The 19827-nt window shown below is 40.8% G+C and overlaps 1 protein-coding gene across 1 annotated transcript in view; it reads right to left on the minus strand.

Moving 5' to 3' along the window:
* KCNH8 (potassium voltage-gated channel subfamily H member 8) overlaps positions 1-19827 on the minus strand; it is a 314900-nt gene that overhangs the window by 124690 nt on the left and 170383 nt on the right. Inside the window, exon 6 of the mRNA XM_006120171.5 lies at positions 7531-7688. Within this exon, the coding sequence (XP_006120233.2) occupies positions 7531-7688 (158 nt within the window). The remainder of the gene's footprint in view (positions 1-7530; positions 7689-19827) is intronic.

Genomic DNA, 19827 nt, shown 5'->3' on the forward strand with positions numbered 1-19827 from the left:
CATAAATACAATGCTAGCTGAATTTCTATGTTCAGTTAATCAAATTAGATTAGCTGGGTTAACCTTTTCTGTTGAAATGGCATAAAGATGAGTTTAGTAAGAGGCCGTATAAACTGCAAGCAGAGCAGGCTTCAATGTCTCAAACTATCAAGGAGATTAGAGATCAGAAATTAAGTTGGTAAATTTGATACAAGGTTGGGAAGGATTTTCTTGACTCTTTGGGCTTCCTTCTTTGTTACCTGAGAATCAGAGTTTAAGGCTTCAAGGGACACCAGATCTGGCCTCCTATATTTCACTGACCACTAACAGAACCCAGTGTGTGTACACAAAACCCCAAAACCAATAAGATCAAAGTATTACAGCTCTCAGGAGACCAGACTGTTATGTGCCACAGGAATAGAATAGGTGAGACTAAGCTGCACCAGTGCCTCTGTCGTGACAAGGAAATAAAGTGACATTTTCACGTTATCTGATTAAAATATGACCTAATAGGTCATTGTTGCAACCACTTTTATATATTTTGCAACAAAATGAGGTGCCCATGGAAAGGTTATCATTATGCTGTTTGTAGGTATCATTTTTTGTATTTTAAGTTATTAGCTTTGGTTATGTTCTTCTTGAATTTCAATATGCTTAATTCTGATTAGCAACAGTGAAACATTTGGTCAGTGTATTGTGAAGGGACTGTTCAAGCTGAATAGCCATAGAGGTATACTTGACTCTCAATGAGACTTGGGAGATGCCTATCAACATCTGATGAGCCTTCCAAAGAACATTCAAACTACATGTAGGCAATGCTTTCTACCTGTTGAGAACTGAGTTATGCATGGACAGATAATTTGTCCATGTGCTAGTTCATGTGACTGGACACCACCTTGTGGGATCTTCCACAGGGAGAACAAAGAATCTATCTGCATTGGGCAGAAGCTATAGAAGCTCCTGGAGACATCTCCATCTTGCCTCTTTCCTTCTCCAGCTTCTCTACTGCTCAAGCCTCTGAACTATGGATTTATACCAATAGAAGCACACTCACAAAGGGACGGAGGTCCTTCCAATGATTTAAAGTAATCAGAGACTTGCCATAAGCCAGCAGTTTACTCCATCATTGCTATAAGCCTAAGCCAAGAACTTTGTAATTATTATTCATATTTGATTATTTTCATCAATTTTAACTCTCCCCTTTCTTATTTCTTTTTATAAATAAACCTTTACATTTTAGATACTAAAGGATTGGCAACAGCATGATTTTGGGGTGAGATCTGAGTTATATATTAAGATGGATGTGTGGCAGGACCTTTGGATCAGAAGAGTCTTTAATTTTGGAGACTGGTTTTTGATAACCACTTATCCCTAAAAGCAGTGCTTCTAGAGGTGATACAAAGGAACTGGAGTATCTGAAGGAAATGCTTTTCTGGCTTCTTGTTAGCCAGCATGATCAAAGAGAAGTTCCCTTTTTGGCTGGTGTGGTGCACCTTATAAGTAGAGGACCACCAGTCTTGGGCTGTGACTGCCCTTTTTCTCAGCAGTTCATCCCAAACTGGATACTTTCAGGAGTGTCCCACAAGAGCACATATTTACAGAGATATACCCAGATAGTCCTGGCTAGTGTCTGCAACTATATGCTGCAGAGAAAGATGAAGGTGGTCGCTATCCAATCTGATCAGGTGGAAAAGACCTTCCCAACCCTACATATGGCATTCAATTAGACCCTGAGCATATGAGCAAGGACCAGCCAGCCTAAGCATCCAAAACCAGGTCTATATTACTGGAGAAAGTCAACCTAAGATATGCATCTCCAGCTATGTGAATAGTGTAGCGGGAGTCAATGTACATTAGGTTGAATTTATGTGGCATCCCCACTGCAGGAAGTCAACAGGAGAAACTCTGCTATTGACTTCCCTTATTTCTTGCAACAGTTGAGTACTGAAGTTGACTGTGGTAAATCAGCAGTCAATTTAGTGGGTTTTTACTAGACCTGCTAAATTGAACCCCAGGATATCAGTGTCCGGAGCGTTGATATCAAGGTAAGTAAAGACAATCCCTGAGAGAGACAATGCTTGATTCCACTATGCAGTCCTATCCCATCCCACCTAACGTCCCATCTTTATTTGTGGCACTCTTTAGTGCTTCAAGGAGAAGATTGCTAAAAAAATAAAATTACAACCCAGAATACATTGAGTTTACAACAGAAAAGATCTCTTCCTGATTCTGCAGGTGGCTGTCTGAAACCTTGAAGCATGAGCTTTTAGGAACATAGGACTAACTGGAATTGAGCCCCAAGGCTGCTGAGCTGTGCCACCTACCATCATGAGTAAACTCATACCACCATCGTCACATTAGTCTAGCTCTCTCTAAAACTAATCAAGTTTTTCCTCCTCACAACTCCTATTGTGAGTCTAACTGCTCTGATGGTTAGAAACGTTCTTCTAATTTATAATCTGAATTTGTTCATGGAAAATTGATACCCATTTGTTCTTATGTCAGCAGTGTGCTTTTTCTTAAGCAGCTCTCCATCATTTCCCCTATGTATCCCCCTCATGCATTTATAAATAGCAATCATATCCCTCTTCAGCCTTCATTTTCATAGCTTAAACAAGCCAAGATCTTCCAACCTCCTCTCAAAAGACAGATTGGCCATTCCTCTAGTCATCCTCGTACCTGCATCTGCTCCTGTTTAAGATCATCTTTTTTGGACATATGAGCAGGAATGTACACAATATTCCAAATGAGGGCTTAGCAGTGCCTTGTACTATGACATTAATATTTCTTTCTCTCAACAGGCAATGTCTCATGAGCTACATCCAGTGATCACATTTGCCTTTTTTCACATATGTATCACATTGCTGACTTAGAGCTATTCTGTGACTGGCCTACACAGTCAGGTATCTCTCTCTTCCCTGTAGCTGCCAACTGATGAGCACCCAGGTTAAAGAAGGGATTTTTATTATTAGTCCCTCACTTGCACGGCCTTGCACTTCATATAACTGAATTTCATCCTATTTCTATCACTCAGGGCTTCAAGGACATGCAGACCTCACCGTATAATGGACCAGTCTTCCTCTACATTGATGATAGCTCCTAACTTTATGTGACCAGCAACTTCCATGAGCATATTCCTACTTTTTGTGCCAAAGGCTTTGATACAAATATTTAATAAGATTGTTCAAGGATTATCCTGAGACCAGTTCTGCTAGTAATTCCCCACAGTCTAATAATACATTTCAGCATAACCTGTTGCCCTCTCTCTTTTAGCCAATTCCTTAGCTGCCTTACAATTCTTAAACTGTTCCCAATCTTTCCTAATTTAGCTTATAATTTCCCAGTGGTACAATTCTTTACTGAAGTCCAAATATATTAGAGACCTACTGCACTTCCTTTATCTAAAAAAGGATCTGTTATTTTCCCCAAGGAGGAAGTCAGATTAGTCTACCACTGCTAAACCGACATTGCATTATATCCCCTTTACTATTTGCCTCCATTAATTTTATTATTTTTCCCTCAACATTTATTCTAATACTTTGTACATAGCTAAGGTCTTTAATGACTAACAAGTCTGCAATGCCAAGATTATTTTTTTCCTTTTCTTAAACAAATGTACAATATTAGGTAATCATAATGGGTATTATACTTGTAGGCTAGGTCTACACTGCTGCCTTTTTTTGGAAAAAGCTATGCAAAATGCACTCCGCATTTTGTGTAGCTTTTTCCGATACTTGTGTCAGAAGAAGCTTTTCCAACATTTGGCCTGTCTAGAATGGGCCAAATGTTGGGGAAAAAAACCTCTTTCAGAAGCCTCCTCATTCCTCTTGGAACAAGGAATACAAGGGCTTCTGAAAGAGCACGTTTGCTATTCCACAGAAAAAGCAGAAGAGCAAACGCATTCTCTGAATGTGGAAAAACTGTGTAGTCTAGTCGTAGCCATAGAGATAGATTTATTAAAAATCCTTGCTATCATATTAGTAAACTCATGTGCCAGTTTAGTATTCTTACATACAAATAATCTATTCCTTCCAATCTGAGTACATTACATTACTTATGTTTTTCTTGTAGCTCAGATGTGCAAGGAGTACCAGTACTGTCCAGAACTACCCCCATTGTTTGATTTAGTGGGTCTTAACTAGATCCACTAAATCGAAAGCCAGAAGATCGATCTCCAACATGCAAGTATAAATGTGGCCTTAGTTTTTGGGACATACCTAAAGTATCTTCAATCTCCTTATTTTCTTTTCTTAGACCCTATTCCTTAAAAAAAAAAAAAAAAAAATGGGGTAGGAAGAAAACTCAAACAAAATTTCCATTTACTCTTAGAATAACTCCCAGAATAACTCCACAGTTAGCTGCTTGCTGCTCCAATTTTCACTAATGATAGGTATTGAAAACTAGGTCAACTCCACCCCCTTGTTAAAGGATACCAGGAACCATTGAATCAAGCTAGATATCTAGACCAAACTACTTATGTGCACCTCCAGCACTGAACATGAAATCACCATTTTTCTTTCAGGCCAAACTCGCACAGAAACTTCACTGTTCGCTGTTTGCCTTACACCAGGAATAGTCATTTACATGAGAAGAAACGGTGTGCAAAATGAATCAGAATAATACAATTAGTATAATATTCAGATTTCTGATTTGGTAGCACTTTACTCCAGTTTGACACAAAGTTAAATAACTATACAAAGTGCAATGTAGAGGAGCACTTATGCCCTGGGATAAAAAATTGAGGCATTTGTGAAGACAGTGAGTGCACAATATTAAAAAGCAGTGCACAAAGTCCACAGCCTCTCAGAACTCCCTCCTGCACAACCCTGATGTCAACAGCACTAGTTTTACAGGAAATATTTTATTCAGATTATGGAACAGATTAAAATAGTTATTGTTCACTTTAAAAATAATCCTTGAAGAAAAGCCTTTGGAATGGTTCATTCACAAAAAGGTGTAATGTAAATTTCTGACTGGGAATAAAATTCATTGACATTCATATTGGTTGGCACAATTTATAATACATTGAGCTTAGCTGGATTTGTAGCTTAATGCACTAGTATGCCTACTGTTTGCAGAAACTGCTATGAAAACCTGAATCCATTGACTGAGCTGGGATTAAACTTACAGCACAAGCATCGGATTGTCAATTCTTAACATGCCAGTCCGGCTGACAAGGGAGGTTAGCTAAGGAGAACCGACACTGATCAAGCAGTTCAGTTTAAATTTAAAAAAAACAAAAATCTTTACTACATGTGAAAGTCACCCTAAATATAATTAAATTCTCCATTTGTGGCAGGTATCTCAATTATTGACAGATATTTCAATTTAAATTTATCTTATGAATAGATACATATATCATATTTTGATTTTTGCTCATGCAAAGAAATGCATTAAACAAACAATTTTCATTATTGATGACTAATTTTCTTCTCTAACCCAAGGTCTATTCTACTCTCAACATATATGTGTAGTTCCCAATACTAACAAGAGATGTGCGTGTCGATTCCTGGAAGGACAAAACCCTAAAAGCTACAAAATTCTAGTCATTAAGCACCCAGTCCTCCTCCTGTGTGAAAAACTCATAGAAGTGGAAAATCTCTGCTAAAATCTTTCCTAAGTTAGACATTAAGTTTTGGCTGAATGCTCCATTATAAAGCAGACATTTATAACCAAGCACAAAGTAAACAGTCTAAATTTGTGGCAAGAAGTGCAGGCAAATTCTATGGCAACAAGGATATGCCCCTAGCCTCATCCTGTTCAACTCTCTTCTCTCAAACAATAGGGGGAAGAGATACTAAGCAGAAATTGATGAGCCATGTGGACCTCTGAAATGATGATGAACAAACAGTAAGCCCTTGGCTACACTGACAAATAAGCTATTTTCAGCACCTCGTTCAGATGAATCCATTGCTGATCACAGTTACCGGCAATGCTTCATTTTGCTAAAGTTGGCAAGGATATAGAGAAAAAGGAACAGGAAAAATCTCAGAAAAGACCATTTTTAACTCTCTTTATACATTACAAAGAAATAAAAAAGGCTTATTTTGTCTTCACATGCCATTTTTAATAGAACTCAAAATTCTTTGGTTAACTGACATTTTGTCACTTGGGTAAGAAGAACCCAACTCTCTGTTATACTGTTATACACTCTGGCTCTGCTCAGTAATTCCCTATGGGCCAAATTTTGATCCCTTTGCTCTGGTTTAATAGCACCTTCCTCCACCAGAACTCCCACTTAAGTCAGTAGGACCACTGAAGGCCACCTTCTCAATTTGGTGCCTATGGCTGAGGTATTAAATACATTTCAACAACTGAATTTCTCTCTCCCGCTAATACTTTAGGTCAAAACATTTCACAGAACTGAAAGAGAAAACAAATTTCAAATTAAGTGGAAAGGACATCAAGAGCTCATCAAGTCCACCCCCTAGTTAAGGCAGGACTGAGTGAACACAGACCATCCCAAACAGATGTTTGTCCAACCTGTTCTTAAAATTCTCCATGATTTGGATTCCACAATATCCAGTGGAAACCTATTCCAGAAAGCTTTTCTTATTATTCCATCTAAGTCTTCCTTGCTGCAGATTAAGTCTATTACACCTTATCCTACACACAGTGGACATGAAGAACAATCGATCACTGTACTCTTTTAACATCCCTTGAAATTTGAAGGCAGTTTTCAGATTAATTTTCTCTTCAAGACTAAACACAACCAGGTTTTTTTCCTCCCTTTCCTCATAGGTCAGATTTTTTAAACTTTTTATCATTTTTGCTGTCTCCTCTGAAGTTTGTCCACATCTGCTTAACATGCGGCTCCAGAATTCAAGACAATAGTCTAGTTAAGGACACACGAGTGCTAAATACAGTGGGATAATTACTTCCTGTGTTTTACAGATAAAGCTACTGTTAATTTCTCCAGAATATTAGCCTTTTTCAGCTGCATCAGATTGTTGACTTTTTTCAATATATAGTCTATAAACACTGACTCTTTTCAGCACTACTACCACCTAGCAGTGGTAGTTATTTTGTAGTTGTACATTTGATTTTTCCTTCCTAACTGAAGTATTTTGCACTTGTCTTTATTGAGTTTCATCTTGTCAATTTCAGATCAATTTTATAATTTAAAGTTGCTTTGAATTCTAATCCTGTTTGTGGAAGTGCTTGCAACCCCTCCCACCTTGATGTCCTCTGCAGATTTAGTAAGCATACTCTCTACTCTATTATCCAAGTCATTAATGAAAGTATTGAATGGTACCAGGACAGGGACTGACCCTTGAGAGATTTTACTAAATACACTTTCCTTGACTGATAGTGAAATGTGGATAACTGCCCTTTCAGCCAGTCCTGTCAGCTAGCTGTGCACCCTCCCATTGCAATAATTTCATCTAGTCCACATTTCTCTACTTTTCTTATGAGACTATAAAAAGAAAGAGATTGCAGTTTATTTGCTTTCTATTCACAGAATTCCCCTCCTCTACCAAAAGAAAGCAGATTTACAAAAATGATCCAATGAGGTAAACATTGTTAATAGACTGCAAGTGTAGTACTCACCACAGTGACATTAAAAGCATAAAGGAGATCAAAGGGAAGTGCAGCAATTAAATCAATGATGAACCACGTAGTCACATAGTGGATACAAATAGATCTTGCTTCAAATATAACTTGGCCAGACTTGCTGACATATGTTGTTCGGAAATTTAAAATAATATCTGCTTGACAAAGAGAAGAAACAGAATTAGATACAGGTATTACCTGCTTCAAATGGGCGGCAGTGTCAATCAGGACAGTAAGAATATTTTCCAAATGCTAGGTTAGAAACCTAGCCTAGTCTAATTGAGTGAGTCACAGGCGTAAAGTTACTTGTGTATATGTGTATCAAAAGAATGGGGCCTATGGAATTATTTGCATTGATTTCAAAGGAAGCTGTGATTGAATAAAAAAAATAAAGAAAAGCCTCTCAAATCCAAACAACATTTTTCTTTAACGGATGACAGTCTTACTGTAATAGCTATGCCTGTCACTGAGAAAAATGAAGCCACAATGCTTATGCATATAATTCGTTTAAAGTATTCTTCAAGTAATTGCAGGAGAAAAATTCTTTTTAATTTAAAATATCTAATTTATTACAACTTTCTCCTATAACGACTGTCTGAGGCAGGATTCCAAAAGAAATATCCTTTTCAACAGTAAACGCTTGTTTAAAATAGAAAAGTGCTGAACCATCTGAAAAGAACTGGCTGGTGGGGTTTGCTGGGGAAATATCAGGAGCAATATGAATTATTTGGTAGTTTGTGCACTTTGTGTGTTTCCTTTTCATTGTTTAAGGCTGTAGGTCTGTCAACACAGAGATCCTTTTGACATGACATGCTAAAACATGTTAAATTTCAAATAAAAGTTCAGATCTTGACAGTTCAGTCTCAATTATTTTCACTTCCCAAAAGACGAGGGCCATATCTTGCCCTTGAGCTATGCACATAGCTCATACTGTTACCAATGAAAGCTACTAGTATAAATTCTACTGATGCCAAAGGAGCTCTGCCACAGATTGACGGTATTATTATTTTATGTTTACAGCACCAGAAAAGTTCATGGTGCTTTAAGAATTCTGAGGTGCCACCCATAAAAGAGAAGTGTGTGGTCCCAAGTAAAAAGGACTGCAAGGTGGCAGGGCTGGGTTTCTCCTAGTGAAGAGAAAGAGGTGTAGGGTGGCTAATCTCTGTAGCCTGGTAGGCTGGAGTTCAGTGGGTTTTCTTGAATGTTTTCGTTCTGGAGACTGTCTCTGTATGTTGGTCCAATCTGAACATACTAAATTATACAGGGATGCTTACTTCTATTTACAAGTCAGAAAAGCACAAAATACCAGCGGTTATTATCTCGAGTTATTAGGCAGTTTTTGCTCCGAGATATCAATATTTACTTTCCCTGCTATACATGTAGTTTGTGTACAGTATTGGATAGAACAGTTGTGAAACAAAATTGCACCAACTCTCGAAATCACATGAAAAAGTTATAAGCATGTCTAAATTGCTATGGTTCATCTTTATGACTCAGAACTCACACCTTTCCTCTCTCTGCCTCTCTTCCCCCCCCCCCCACCACACACTCCTGAACTTCATACTCCCTTTTCCCCCGAGATTTTAACTATTTTTTTTCTTAGTTTCCATTGAGAATATTTTCTGTAGTTGGCTCTCTTGTTTGCCAGGGAGCTTTCTGAAATTAAAGACTTTTCCTCCACAGCATGCACATGGAGCACCATGTGCTTATAATTCCTAATTCCTGATAAACTGTTTATCTTTGCCTTTTTAATTTGGTACATCACAGATGTATGCCACATCCAACATGCTTGAACAAACAAAGAAACATGCTCCTCTCAGATATCAAAGTTGACATGTAGATTTCCATTGCTCGATACATAAAGCAGCATTTCCAGAAGAGCTATGAAAGAGTAACAGGTGAGCTTTACCCCCCAACATGTATGGGTTTCCCTATAACATGGACAACAGAAAAGCAAAATTAGGAAGTTATTTTTCCCCCCTGTACTTGGATTTATTTGAAAGACCTACAGTTAGAAAATCAAGATCAAGTAAATCTGACTGCTGAGGAATTAAATAGGTAGATCTGCTTTTCACTAACATGAACACCAAAGGGAAAACAATTAAACATTTATATTATCTTAAATGTTTCTTCTTTAAATACATCAAAATGTAATTAAAATCTGTAAACAGTGGCAAAATAATAAAATATGTATGAAGTGTTAGAGGTTTATATTTAAGTACCTCAACATATAACAAATTGGTAGCAAGGAAATATTTGATCCAAACAGCTTCTAACCAGTGTATTAAAATCTGTAGTTTAAAGGGGAATTATACACATTGTACCTCTCTGGTGTTTTCTTTGGGGCATGGGGAGGGAGGGAGGAAGGGATGTGGAGGGCACTCTCTTGTGTTGGATGTCCTTCTTTGCAAGGCATGGTTGTTGTCTGGGTTCCAGTTGTACCATGCTGGGTCCGACATACAGCTCCAAATATCCCCATGATAAATTATTCACATCTTTGCCAAGTGCTTTTGATGATTTTAGAAATATTTCTCTATCCTCTCTTTTTATTTATGTTTTTAATCAAGTACCCAAATAGCATTTGTCTCTCTGAAAAATTATCTTTGATTCTAACTGATCACTCCTTCACTGTAATCAAATTGTATGATTTCATAAAAAATACTTTCCCTTTCAATATATTAGTTACTCGTGGAAAAATATTTTTTTAAAATCCATCAATTCAATCAGTCAATCAAACATCAGTATTTTTGCTGCAGAAATTGAGAAATTGAGAAACAGTTAAGACAGCATTTTTCTGATTACCTGAGAGCTTGATGCATGACAGTAACAGTTCATTCTATTGCACAGCCATGGTGTAACATAGCCCCATTAACTATCTCAGACTTTACTAGAACAGTGGTCTCTCTCAAAAGAATAAAGCAACTTGTCATGTGTGATCTGTGTCTCTTTTAGAAGCTCAGTTGTAGATGTTGTGGGATTTCGAATATTGTAATGTCACCTCTTGCACCCACAACTCCATCTTAGAATTGAACTGTGGTATAAAAAGCTGTCCTGTACATTGGTTTTTCAATGGGAAATGCAGTGAATATTTGTAAGTTGTTCAAATTCCTTTATTATCTTAATTTTTGAAGCAGCAGCAGCATAAATTGTATATGTAGAGGTTGGACCTCCCTGGTCTGGCACAAGGGAGTTTTGCAGACAAGAGAAGGTGTGGGAGCAGAGCTCCATCCTCCCCCTGGGCCACTAGGGCTCCTCTCCACAGCAGCCCTGTCTGAGCTCCCAGCCCCACAAACTGAGGAAGCCCCTTTGGACTTCCTAGTGGTCCTGCCAGCCTTGCCACCCTGCTATCACTCCCTGCATCCCCACTCTACCAGCTAAAGGCTCTGGTGCCCTGAAGGCTTCTCTGCTCCACTGGCCCTGCCGGCTGCCTCCACTCTGAGCTGCTGGCAACCTTGTGCTGCTGGGGCTCTCTAAAATTCATGGTCCTTTTGAAGCATGGATGTTGCTTGACCACAGAATCCCAGACAACAGAGACTCAATTTGTAGCTGAATCTGTTCTTTTAATGCTTAAAAAATAGGAAATGAAATTCAATACCATATTATGGTAACATTTGAGTTGCGAAGCTAAGCACACATCCTGAAAATGTGTTTAATTTAAAGCACATCACACAACCTTAGCTCTATACCTTCGGGCATACCGTATTTTTTTAATATAATTTGTAATCTAGAGAACAATTTGCATTTAAGAATGTTAGACTTGTTTTCTTTTACTATGCACTATTTGAACACTGTGATGTGATCTCATAGTTACAGACATTGTCATTCATATTTTTTTTAAAGTAGTTAGGATTGCAATTCCAACCTAAGTTTGACATTCTGCAATCCCTAACTTAACCTGACTGTAGCTCAGATTCTACAAATGGCTTCCATGCTCACATTGAACCTCACTGAAATAAATGGGGCTCCACCTGCATACACGTGCCTGCCCACAGGAAGTCGATTGGAGGAGGGGCCTTAGTGTAGGTTTTTTTGCATTTATTTAAAAACTACATTCAGCTACGAATTCACATTTAAGCAATATAAATAATTGAGGCAGACAGAGAGATCTGGTAAATCCAGTCCATAATTTTCTGTCCACTAACATTATTTAAGAAATTGGAACAATTAGGTGTAAACAATGATTCAGTTAGCTATTGACAGTGAGAGTGCAAGTAAACATTAGTTGCCTCAGGTAACAGAGCAAGTATGCACATTTTTTAAAATGCCAAGTATGTCAGGGACACTACACAGAACTCCAAGGAAAATGTATTTCTAAAATAATCCTTGCTTTCTAAACAAGTTTAGAAGAGCTCAAATTAAAACATGCTCTTAATTATAATATATACCTATCTCCTAGAACTAGAAGGGACCTTAAGAGGTAATTCAGTCCACTTCCCTGTCTTCACAACAGGACCACATACCATCTGTGACAGATTTGCCTCAAATCCCTAAATAGCCCTGTCAAGGATTGAACTCATAACCCTAGGTTTAGAAAGCCAATGCTCAAACCACTGAGCTATCCTTCCCCCCACTTGCATCTTTTAGTAACATAGGACTGTGTCGGATCTCCTTGTTTCTCAAGTCATGCCTCCTGCTAACAGCCAAGCACTTTATATAATTCCTTTCATAAATACATCAAGTTCCATTGTAAAACTAGTCAGATTGCCATCAACTACTACTACAGGCAGTCCCCGGGTTACATGGATCCGACTTACATCGGATCCCTACTTACAAACGGGGCGAGGCAACCCCGCACTAGCTGCTTCCCCCCAGCAGACCAGGGACACACGAAGCTAGCGCCTCCCCCCCCCCCCCAGCAGACCAGGGAGACGCGGAGCGGCTTTTCTCAGCAGACACCTCAGCTTGAGAATAAAGGACTGAGGGAAGTGAGGTGTGGGAGAATAAAACTGAGCTCTGGAGAAATGTTTGGCTAGAGTTTCCCCTACAATATGTACCAGTTCCGACTTACATACAAATTCAACTTAAGAACAAACCTACAGTCCCTATCTTGTACGTAACCCGGGGACTGCCTGTAGTTGAAAGGTGTTCTAGAACCTAATTCCTCTGCTGATTAGAAGCCTTCTAATAGCCAGCCTTAATTTACGCAGACAGTTCAAACCCATTTGTTCTTGTGCCAATTCCATCTTTAAGTTTAAAGAGCTCTTTTCCCTCTCTGCTGTTTGCCCCTTGATGTATTTACAGAGAGCAATTGTATCCTTTCTGTCTTCACTTTCCTCCGGTAAACAACTGAAGCTCTTTTACTCTTTTTTCTGTTAGAGTAAAAATTATATTAATGCAATATTCCTGATCCAAAAATGTATTAGAACAATCGCTGAAGCCATTTCTAATTAGATTGTGTAATTAGTCCTGTACAGACTAACTCGGCTACCCCTCTGAAACTTTTGTGTTAATACTGTTAACAGAGCATCACTGTAAGTTACAGCATACTGAAACAGGTTCTGATCCAGTGTGTTTTTACATTCAGGAGTAGGGGCAGATTAGATGTTGAAGATTAGCTATTCCACAGCTGAAACTTGAAATTTACTGGAGTGTTGGCTAATACATTTTAAAGCTATTACACAAGATGTCAGTATGCACAAACATTTTTCACTTGGAAATGGATGAACTATCTAAAACCTCAAAAGAGAATGGGATAAAAACAGATGTGTGTGGAGCCTATTTTTTAAGGCTCAGGGAAGTTTTAAAAACAAAGTTATTTCACCAAGAGCCACCTAAGCCCTGGGCTACATGAGAGAGTTATTTCAAAATAACTCCCCTTGTTTCAAAACAACAAGCAGTGTGTGCAAACTTCCAAACCCATTACAGGCAGTCCCCGAGTTACGCGGATCCGACTTATGTCGGATCCGCAGTTACGAATGGGGCTTTTCTCACCCCGGAGGACGGGAGCGGCGGGACGTCCAGATGCACCGCGGTCCGCCGCCCCCGTTCTCCGGGGCGAGAAAAGCTGCTCCCCGTCTCCCTGGTCTGCAGGGAGACGGGGAGCAAAGTCGTGGAGGACGCCCGCAGCGGGACAGCTCGGGCGCACTTGAGCTGTCCCCCTGCGGGCGTCCTCCACGGCTTTGCTCCCTGTCTCCAGACCAGCAGACCAGGGAGACGGGGAGCAAAGCCTTGGAGCATGCCCGCAGCGGAACAGCCCGGGTGCGCTTGAGCTGTCCCGCTGCGGGCGTGCTCCGCGGCTTTGCTCCCCGTCTCCCTGGTCTGCTGGGGGGGGAGGGGTGCAGCTTGTGCCCCCCCCCCAGCAGACCAGGCTTTTCTTGCCTACCCCTGGGGTAGAGCAGCTGGGGGCTGCCGGGTTGGTCCCGCAGAACCGCTCCGGACCAACCCGGCAGCACCCCAGCTGCTCTGCCCCAGGCGTCCTGATTCAGCCGCTGCTGGTCAGTTTCAGCAGCAGCTGAAGCAGGACACCTGGGGAAGAGCAGCTGGGGTGCTGCTGGGTTGCTCCAGTAGCGCCGAGGAGCCGCGCTACTGGAGCAACCCAGCAGCACCCCAGCTGCTTTGCCCCAGGCGTCCCCAAGTCAGCCGCTGCTGAAACTGACCAGCAGCTGACTACAGGAAGCCCGAGGCAGAGTTGCTCTGCCCCAGGCTTCCTGGAATCAGCCGCTGATCAGTTTCAGCAGCAGCTGACTTGGGGACGCCTGGGTTTCTTAAGTTGAATCTGTATGTAAGTCAGAACTGGCGTCCAGATTGAGCCACGGTTGAAACTGATCAGCGTCAGCAGTGGCTGACGCCAGTTCCAACTTACATACAGATTCAACTTAAGAACAAACCTACAGTCCTTATCTTGTACGTAACCCGGGGACTGCCTGTATTTCGAAATAAGTGGCTGGTTGTTCCAAAATAACAACTCCTGCCTTCCATGTAGAATGATGCTTATTTTGAAATAGTTAGTTTGGGAGTTAATTCAAAATAAGTTATTTTGAAATAATTTCCTAGTGTAGGCATGCCCTAAATGTACCCAACAATGGCTAATGATAGATGGAAGCTACACAATTAATTTCAGTATAATTTTGCCAATCTTTGAGCAAATGCTAGCAATTTCTTGGGAATCACAATCACAAATAAGAACATGTAGCACAATGCCAGTTTTAGAAAGGGGATGGGACAAATCAGTCATCTGTTCTCCCCACTCCTGAAATTCATCTGCATGTGAAAAATCTAGGTTTATTTTAAAATAAAGGAGGCTTCTAGCTTTTATGGTTGTGAAGAAATACTTTCAAACCTGAAGGCTAGCTGCACTATACTGAGTGAGCTACAGAGAGGGGGAGAGAATTGAAAAGAGCAGTGGTCAAAGGTGTGAACTCTTTTCCCCATTCATCTCAGCGGGACAGTCTCTGCAGATCAGCATAAACACATGAACCGCTGTACTCTGGGTGTGTCTAATCCAGGAACACCTGTGGTACAGACCCTAGCAGGCAGAGGAGGAAGGCAGCTGTGTGCGCTGATGCTCCCCTTCCCTCTCCAGCTGGGGGAATGGCAGCACAGCAGTGCACTTCCTTTGAGGCTTTTCCCAGCTGCTCCCATAGTGGCAGGAGAGTAGGGGGAAGGGGGCAGGGATGAGGTGGTACCAGGGAGTGACTGAGAGCATGGAGACACGTGTGGCTCTGGGACAGGGGCACCAGTTAAGTGCCTTATCCCCTCATGCTCAGACTCTGCAGCACTCTCTCTGATCTGGCAAATTCTTTAATCCAGCATATCCTGTTTCCTTGGGTTGCCAGACTAAAGAGGTCCAAATGCATTAAGATACTTAAAATATATTTTACAAGTATGGAAACTGAGTGATATGATCTCCTCTCTCCAAATTGCAGACGGCCTGAAAACAGAAAACCCATTAATTTTGCAGGGGCCCACAAAACCTAAATTCATCTGATATGAATGCAGGGCCCATTTGAGCTCCATTTGGGGTCTACCACCTTATAAGACATCCAGAATACCCAGAGGAAAGCAGAAGCTGAAGAGTTATATAAGTCACCTCACAGACAAAACACTGGAGCCTGCATTGATAAGAAAATGAGAATGTTTTTTGGAAAGTTTCTCATGTGTTATGTTTTCTGTCATTTTTGCCAACCCTTTGTAGATAATGTTTATACTTATTGGGCTAAGATGCTTCCATTCCTTTTTCTGATCAGCTATCCACCTGCCTCCTCTCCTCAGTGCAGTCCCAGTGGCAAGACTAAGGTTGGGGCAGAGCAGGATCAGCAGAATGATCTAGAAGAGAAAAAGTGGGCTCCAGGAGAGTGGAGGAAGCCCCAGACTCCCAGGCCAGTGGAATGTAGGTGGAGAAAGAGCAGGAGAGGAGAATAATCCAAGGAATGAGGCAGAGTGGACAAAGAGGACAGGGAAGGCTCTAGAGAGGGCAGAAGGATTTGGCAGGTAGGGACAGAAGGAAGGAAAAGGTACAAAGGAGAACAAAGGTACAAAGGTACAAAGGAACATAGATTGATGGACACAAGCCTAGTGGAAGGGGAAAAGAGCATAAGGTGCATTTTGTAGAGGGTAGTGGGAAAGAAGTGGAGGAAATAGTGACAAGAAATGAGGAAGGATCAAATAGTTGAGTAAGGAGAACCAAGGAGATCAGGAAACAAGTGAGTAAAACTTTCATGAACTTTTTCTACAACTTCATTTGGCCTTTTTTTTTTTTTTTTTTTTTTAATAAAAACAGCTTACTGGCCATGTTAATTAATTTGTTGAGAATGCTGAAGAAGAAACAGAAATTACTCAAACTTTTTTGGGGATAAAATTTTGACCAGACACAGTAATTTCTCTCAGGGAATTCATTATTTCCAGAAATTACATAGTCTCCTCACATTCCAGAAGCTTACTGATGTGGTTGCTTGAGGAAGTGAAAGATTAAGCATCATGACTCTTTATATAAATGTTTTCTCCATGATTAAAATCCAAAACAGCTAGACTGGGGACTAAGTTGGCACCTACAGGGAAGAGATTCAAACATTAAAACAGATTGATACTACACTCTTAATATTTGAGTGTGAGCTGATCAAATATAGTCAGTGGCAGCACTGCACGGCTTCTGGACTTTCCAACAAACCTACAGCACCAGAACTGATAATGATAATTTTTATGACGACTGCCAAAAACACTGACAGTCTGAAAATCTGTGTACTAAATATCCCAATTGCACTGGTGTTTAGAAATAATATTTAAATACATATTTTTATAAAAGGAAGAACATGAGTTTTACAATAGATTTGCAGCTACAAAACAGTTAAAGACATTTAGTTAGTTAGCAAGTTAATATGGCATATTTGTAACCATAGTTTAAAACATATTTCTTAGGCAGAACACTGAACCACCATTATCCAAACATATCTACAATACTTCAGGACTGAACCTTCATTGTGCAGCATGAGTGCCCACTCAGGATTGGGTGGGCCTGATGAAGACTATAATCCCCTTAGGAAGGGCTGTCTTTTCTGATACAGTTCTGCAGTCTTGAGAACACTACTGGCACTCAAAAAATAATGAATTATAATTCCAATGGTAGCTGTAGACCAACTTTGACAGTGATAGTATTCTATCCCTCGGGAGACACCTCTCTGGGGTTCAGTGTATATTGGACCAACAGCATTGTAAATCAAATTCAAGTTCCATAAATCATGTCACATGTTCAGAAAAGCAAAAGGGGATAAACAAGTAATTGCTCTGTTATGAACAATGCCCTGAAAAACTAACGGAACAGCAGCAGGCGCAAATAGCATTTTTATGGTTCATAAAAATGTCCACTCGTAATTCTCTGTACAAAGATGTCTGAAATGTCAACATAAGTTCTAAATTGTCAGACCAGCAGGGAGAATGGCCAGCTGCATGTGCTTGCAGTCAGACTGCACTGTCAGACCAGCAGGGAGAATGGCCAGCTGCATGTGCTTGCTCACCCACCCCCATTATTGGCCACTGCACCCGCCACTCACTGCTGATGGGAGGTCATCTGACAAGCAGGGATATGGCCAGCAGCATGACCACCACTACTGATGGGGGAAAGATAGAAAAAAAATGAGACAATTTGCCCATTTTTAAGAAGAAGTTGGGACAGCTGCAGGAGGACTTAAATACAGGATTGTCCCTTTAAAATGAGATGCTTTGTCACCCTACACTTGCCTAATGAGAAGGTGGTGTTTACAGCCCCAATCCTGCAGTGTGCAGTATACAGACGCACTGCTGCTGCTTCTTGGAAGAAGAATGTAAAGTAGTGCTAGACACCTGCCTGTGTGTTACATAGCACATGTCAAGATATTAGCTACGGGGCACTCTTTCAGTTGGGATGGGACTAACACTGGATCATAGAGACAAGTAAACACAAGATAGGTACACAAGTTTGAGGTCTGCCAATCTTGACAGTATTTTTGTTTGTGCTTCTTTTTAATAAAGCTCTACCCAGACTTCATCTATACAAGCTACTTCTGCACCACTGTGTCCTTCATCTCTACCATTTTTGTCAAACAGAAAAATTTGCTCTCTTTCAGAGCTTACAGCAGAGATGAGGAAACTAAGGCCCAGGGGCCAGATGCAGCCCCCAGCATGCCTAGATCCAGCACCCATGACTTGGGGTTCCCCCTGAGCATTGGGGAGCTTGTGCTGGCACTCCAGCCCCTCTCATGCCCTCTGTTTTTCTGTGGGGCTGGAGCACACAAAATCTACTAACTTGGCCCCCATTGGCTGTGGTATGTGAGGGGAATGTGGGGGGTGGCTTTTTGCTTCTCAGTCGGGGACAGTGAGGATTTTTATTTGTTTTTTTGTTTGTTTGTTTTTTGCTTCTCACTTGTGTGCAGCCCCTGTGGTCAGTGGCCTCCAACCCCCAAAAGGTTCTCCACTGCTGGCTTACTGATTTCACTTTTTTATACAAATATTTACTCTCACTTGGGAGAATTAGAATAAATTCTTGTGCAGAGCTACATCTTAGAAAAAGAGAGAGCAAAAGGGAAAATCCCCTTTAACAAATAGGTTTTCTCTTTTATTTCTCCTTTGCACATTATTTAATCACATTTTTAAGTGAGTATCAGCGCTCTATAGGTTGAACCTCTCTATTCCAGCACTCTCTTGTCTGGCAACATCCATGGTCTGGGATGATTTTAGTTAGCTCTATGTCCACTTCTCATGCATGTGGCCAAGTTTCCCGGAGTCCCATAAAGTGTGTTTACAGCCACCAGTTCTGGCTTTCAGTGTTCTGTGCTGTTATTTAGCTCTAATTTATCCCTAAGTGTCTTCTGAGAGCCCAGCAAGCATTAGAAGTGTTGGTAATACAGCTAAACAATATTAGCCTCCAAGTCAAATTCTCTGGTACTAGTCAGGTCCTGAGGGTGCTGGTCTGCCAGACTAGAGAGATTCAACCTATAGAACATTCTGGAGACATTCCACCTCACTTTGGATGGCTAGTTACAAAGATTAGGCATTTGAGTTTGACTACATATTACATGTTATTTCAAAGGAGCCCATATCAAATGGTTTGTAGAATTAGTTGAGAGATTAATGTTCAGATGACTAATGAAAAACCCAAGTATAAAGCTATTTTGTTCCATAAATTCTTCAAATCCTCAACACAAGGAAATAACTAACATGTAGTTCAATACAACAAACAAAAAAGCTGAGGGTGGGGTTTTTTTTTTTGAGACTGCAGAAGTAATTTAATATGGAGGGTTGATTTTCTTAAAATAATTACTGCATGTAGCAGGCCAGCTAAAATCTCCCTAAGTGGACAGAGTTTATTGCTACTATTTATTGGGCTTCCTCTTATCATAACAAGGGTTTGATTGTGCCAGGAAAATGGGATGTGCTGGAAAAGGGATTGCTTCTCAAAAAAACATGCAGAAAAGAGACAGAGGGGCAGCCTCTTTCACTAGGCAAGTGAAAGAGGCTGCTGCCCCATCCTGTCCGAGACTGCCCCAGATCCTGAGTCTCCCACACCCAGGTGCCAGGGAGGGGGCAGCAGAATTGAGTCCCCCCCTCTTGATTTCTATGGGTACATTGTTGTTTGTTCCCCTTCATCAGAGAGCAAAGGGAAAATGCACAGTTTGCTGAATTTCTCACTCTGGCTGGGGAGTGTGAGTGAAGGGAGGCAGATGAACCTGGACCTGCCTCATCTGGGAGATATGAAACCCTCCCACAGTTGTGCCCACTGGAATTGCAGTGGCCATGGAGAGGAATTTCTGATATGCTGTCAAGCTGCTGCTGCTAAGAGAGGGCTGGGGTAGTCCAGCTCTCCATGGGGAAGCCTGCTTACAG

This window comes from Pelodiscus sinensis, chromosome 2 (genome assembly GCF_052426305.1).
Source record: "Pelodiscus sinensis isolate ZL-2025 chromosome 2, ASM5242630v1, whole genome shotgun sequence".
Taxonomy (NCBI): domain Eukaryota; kingdom Metazoa; phylum Chordata; order Testudines; family Trionychidae; genus Pelodiscus; species Pelodiscus sinensis.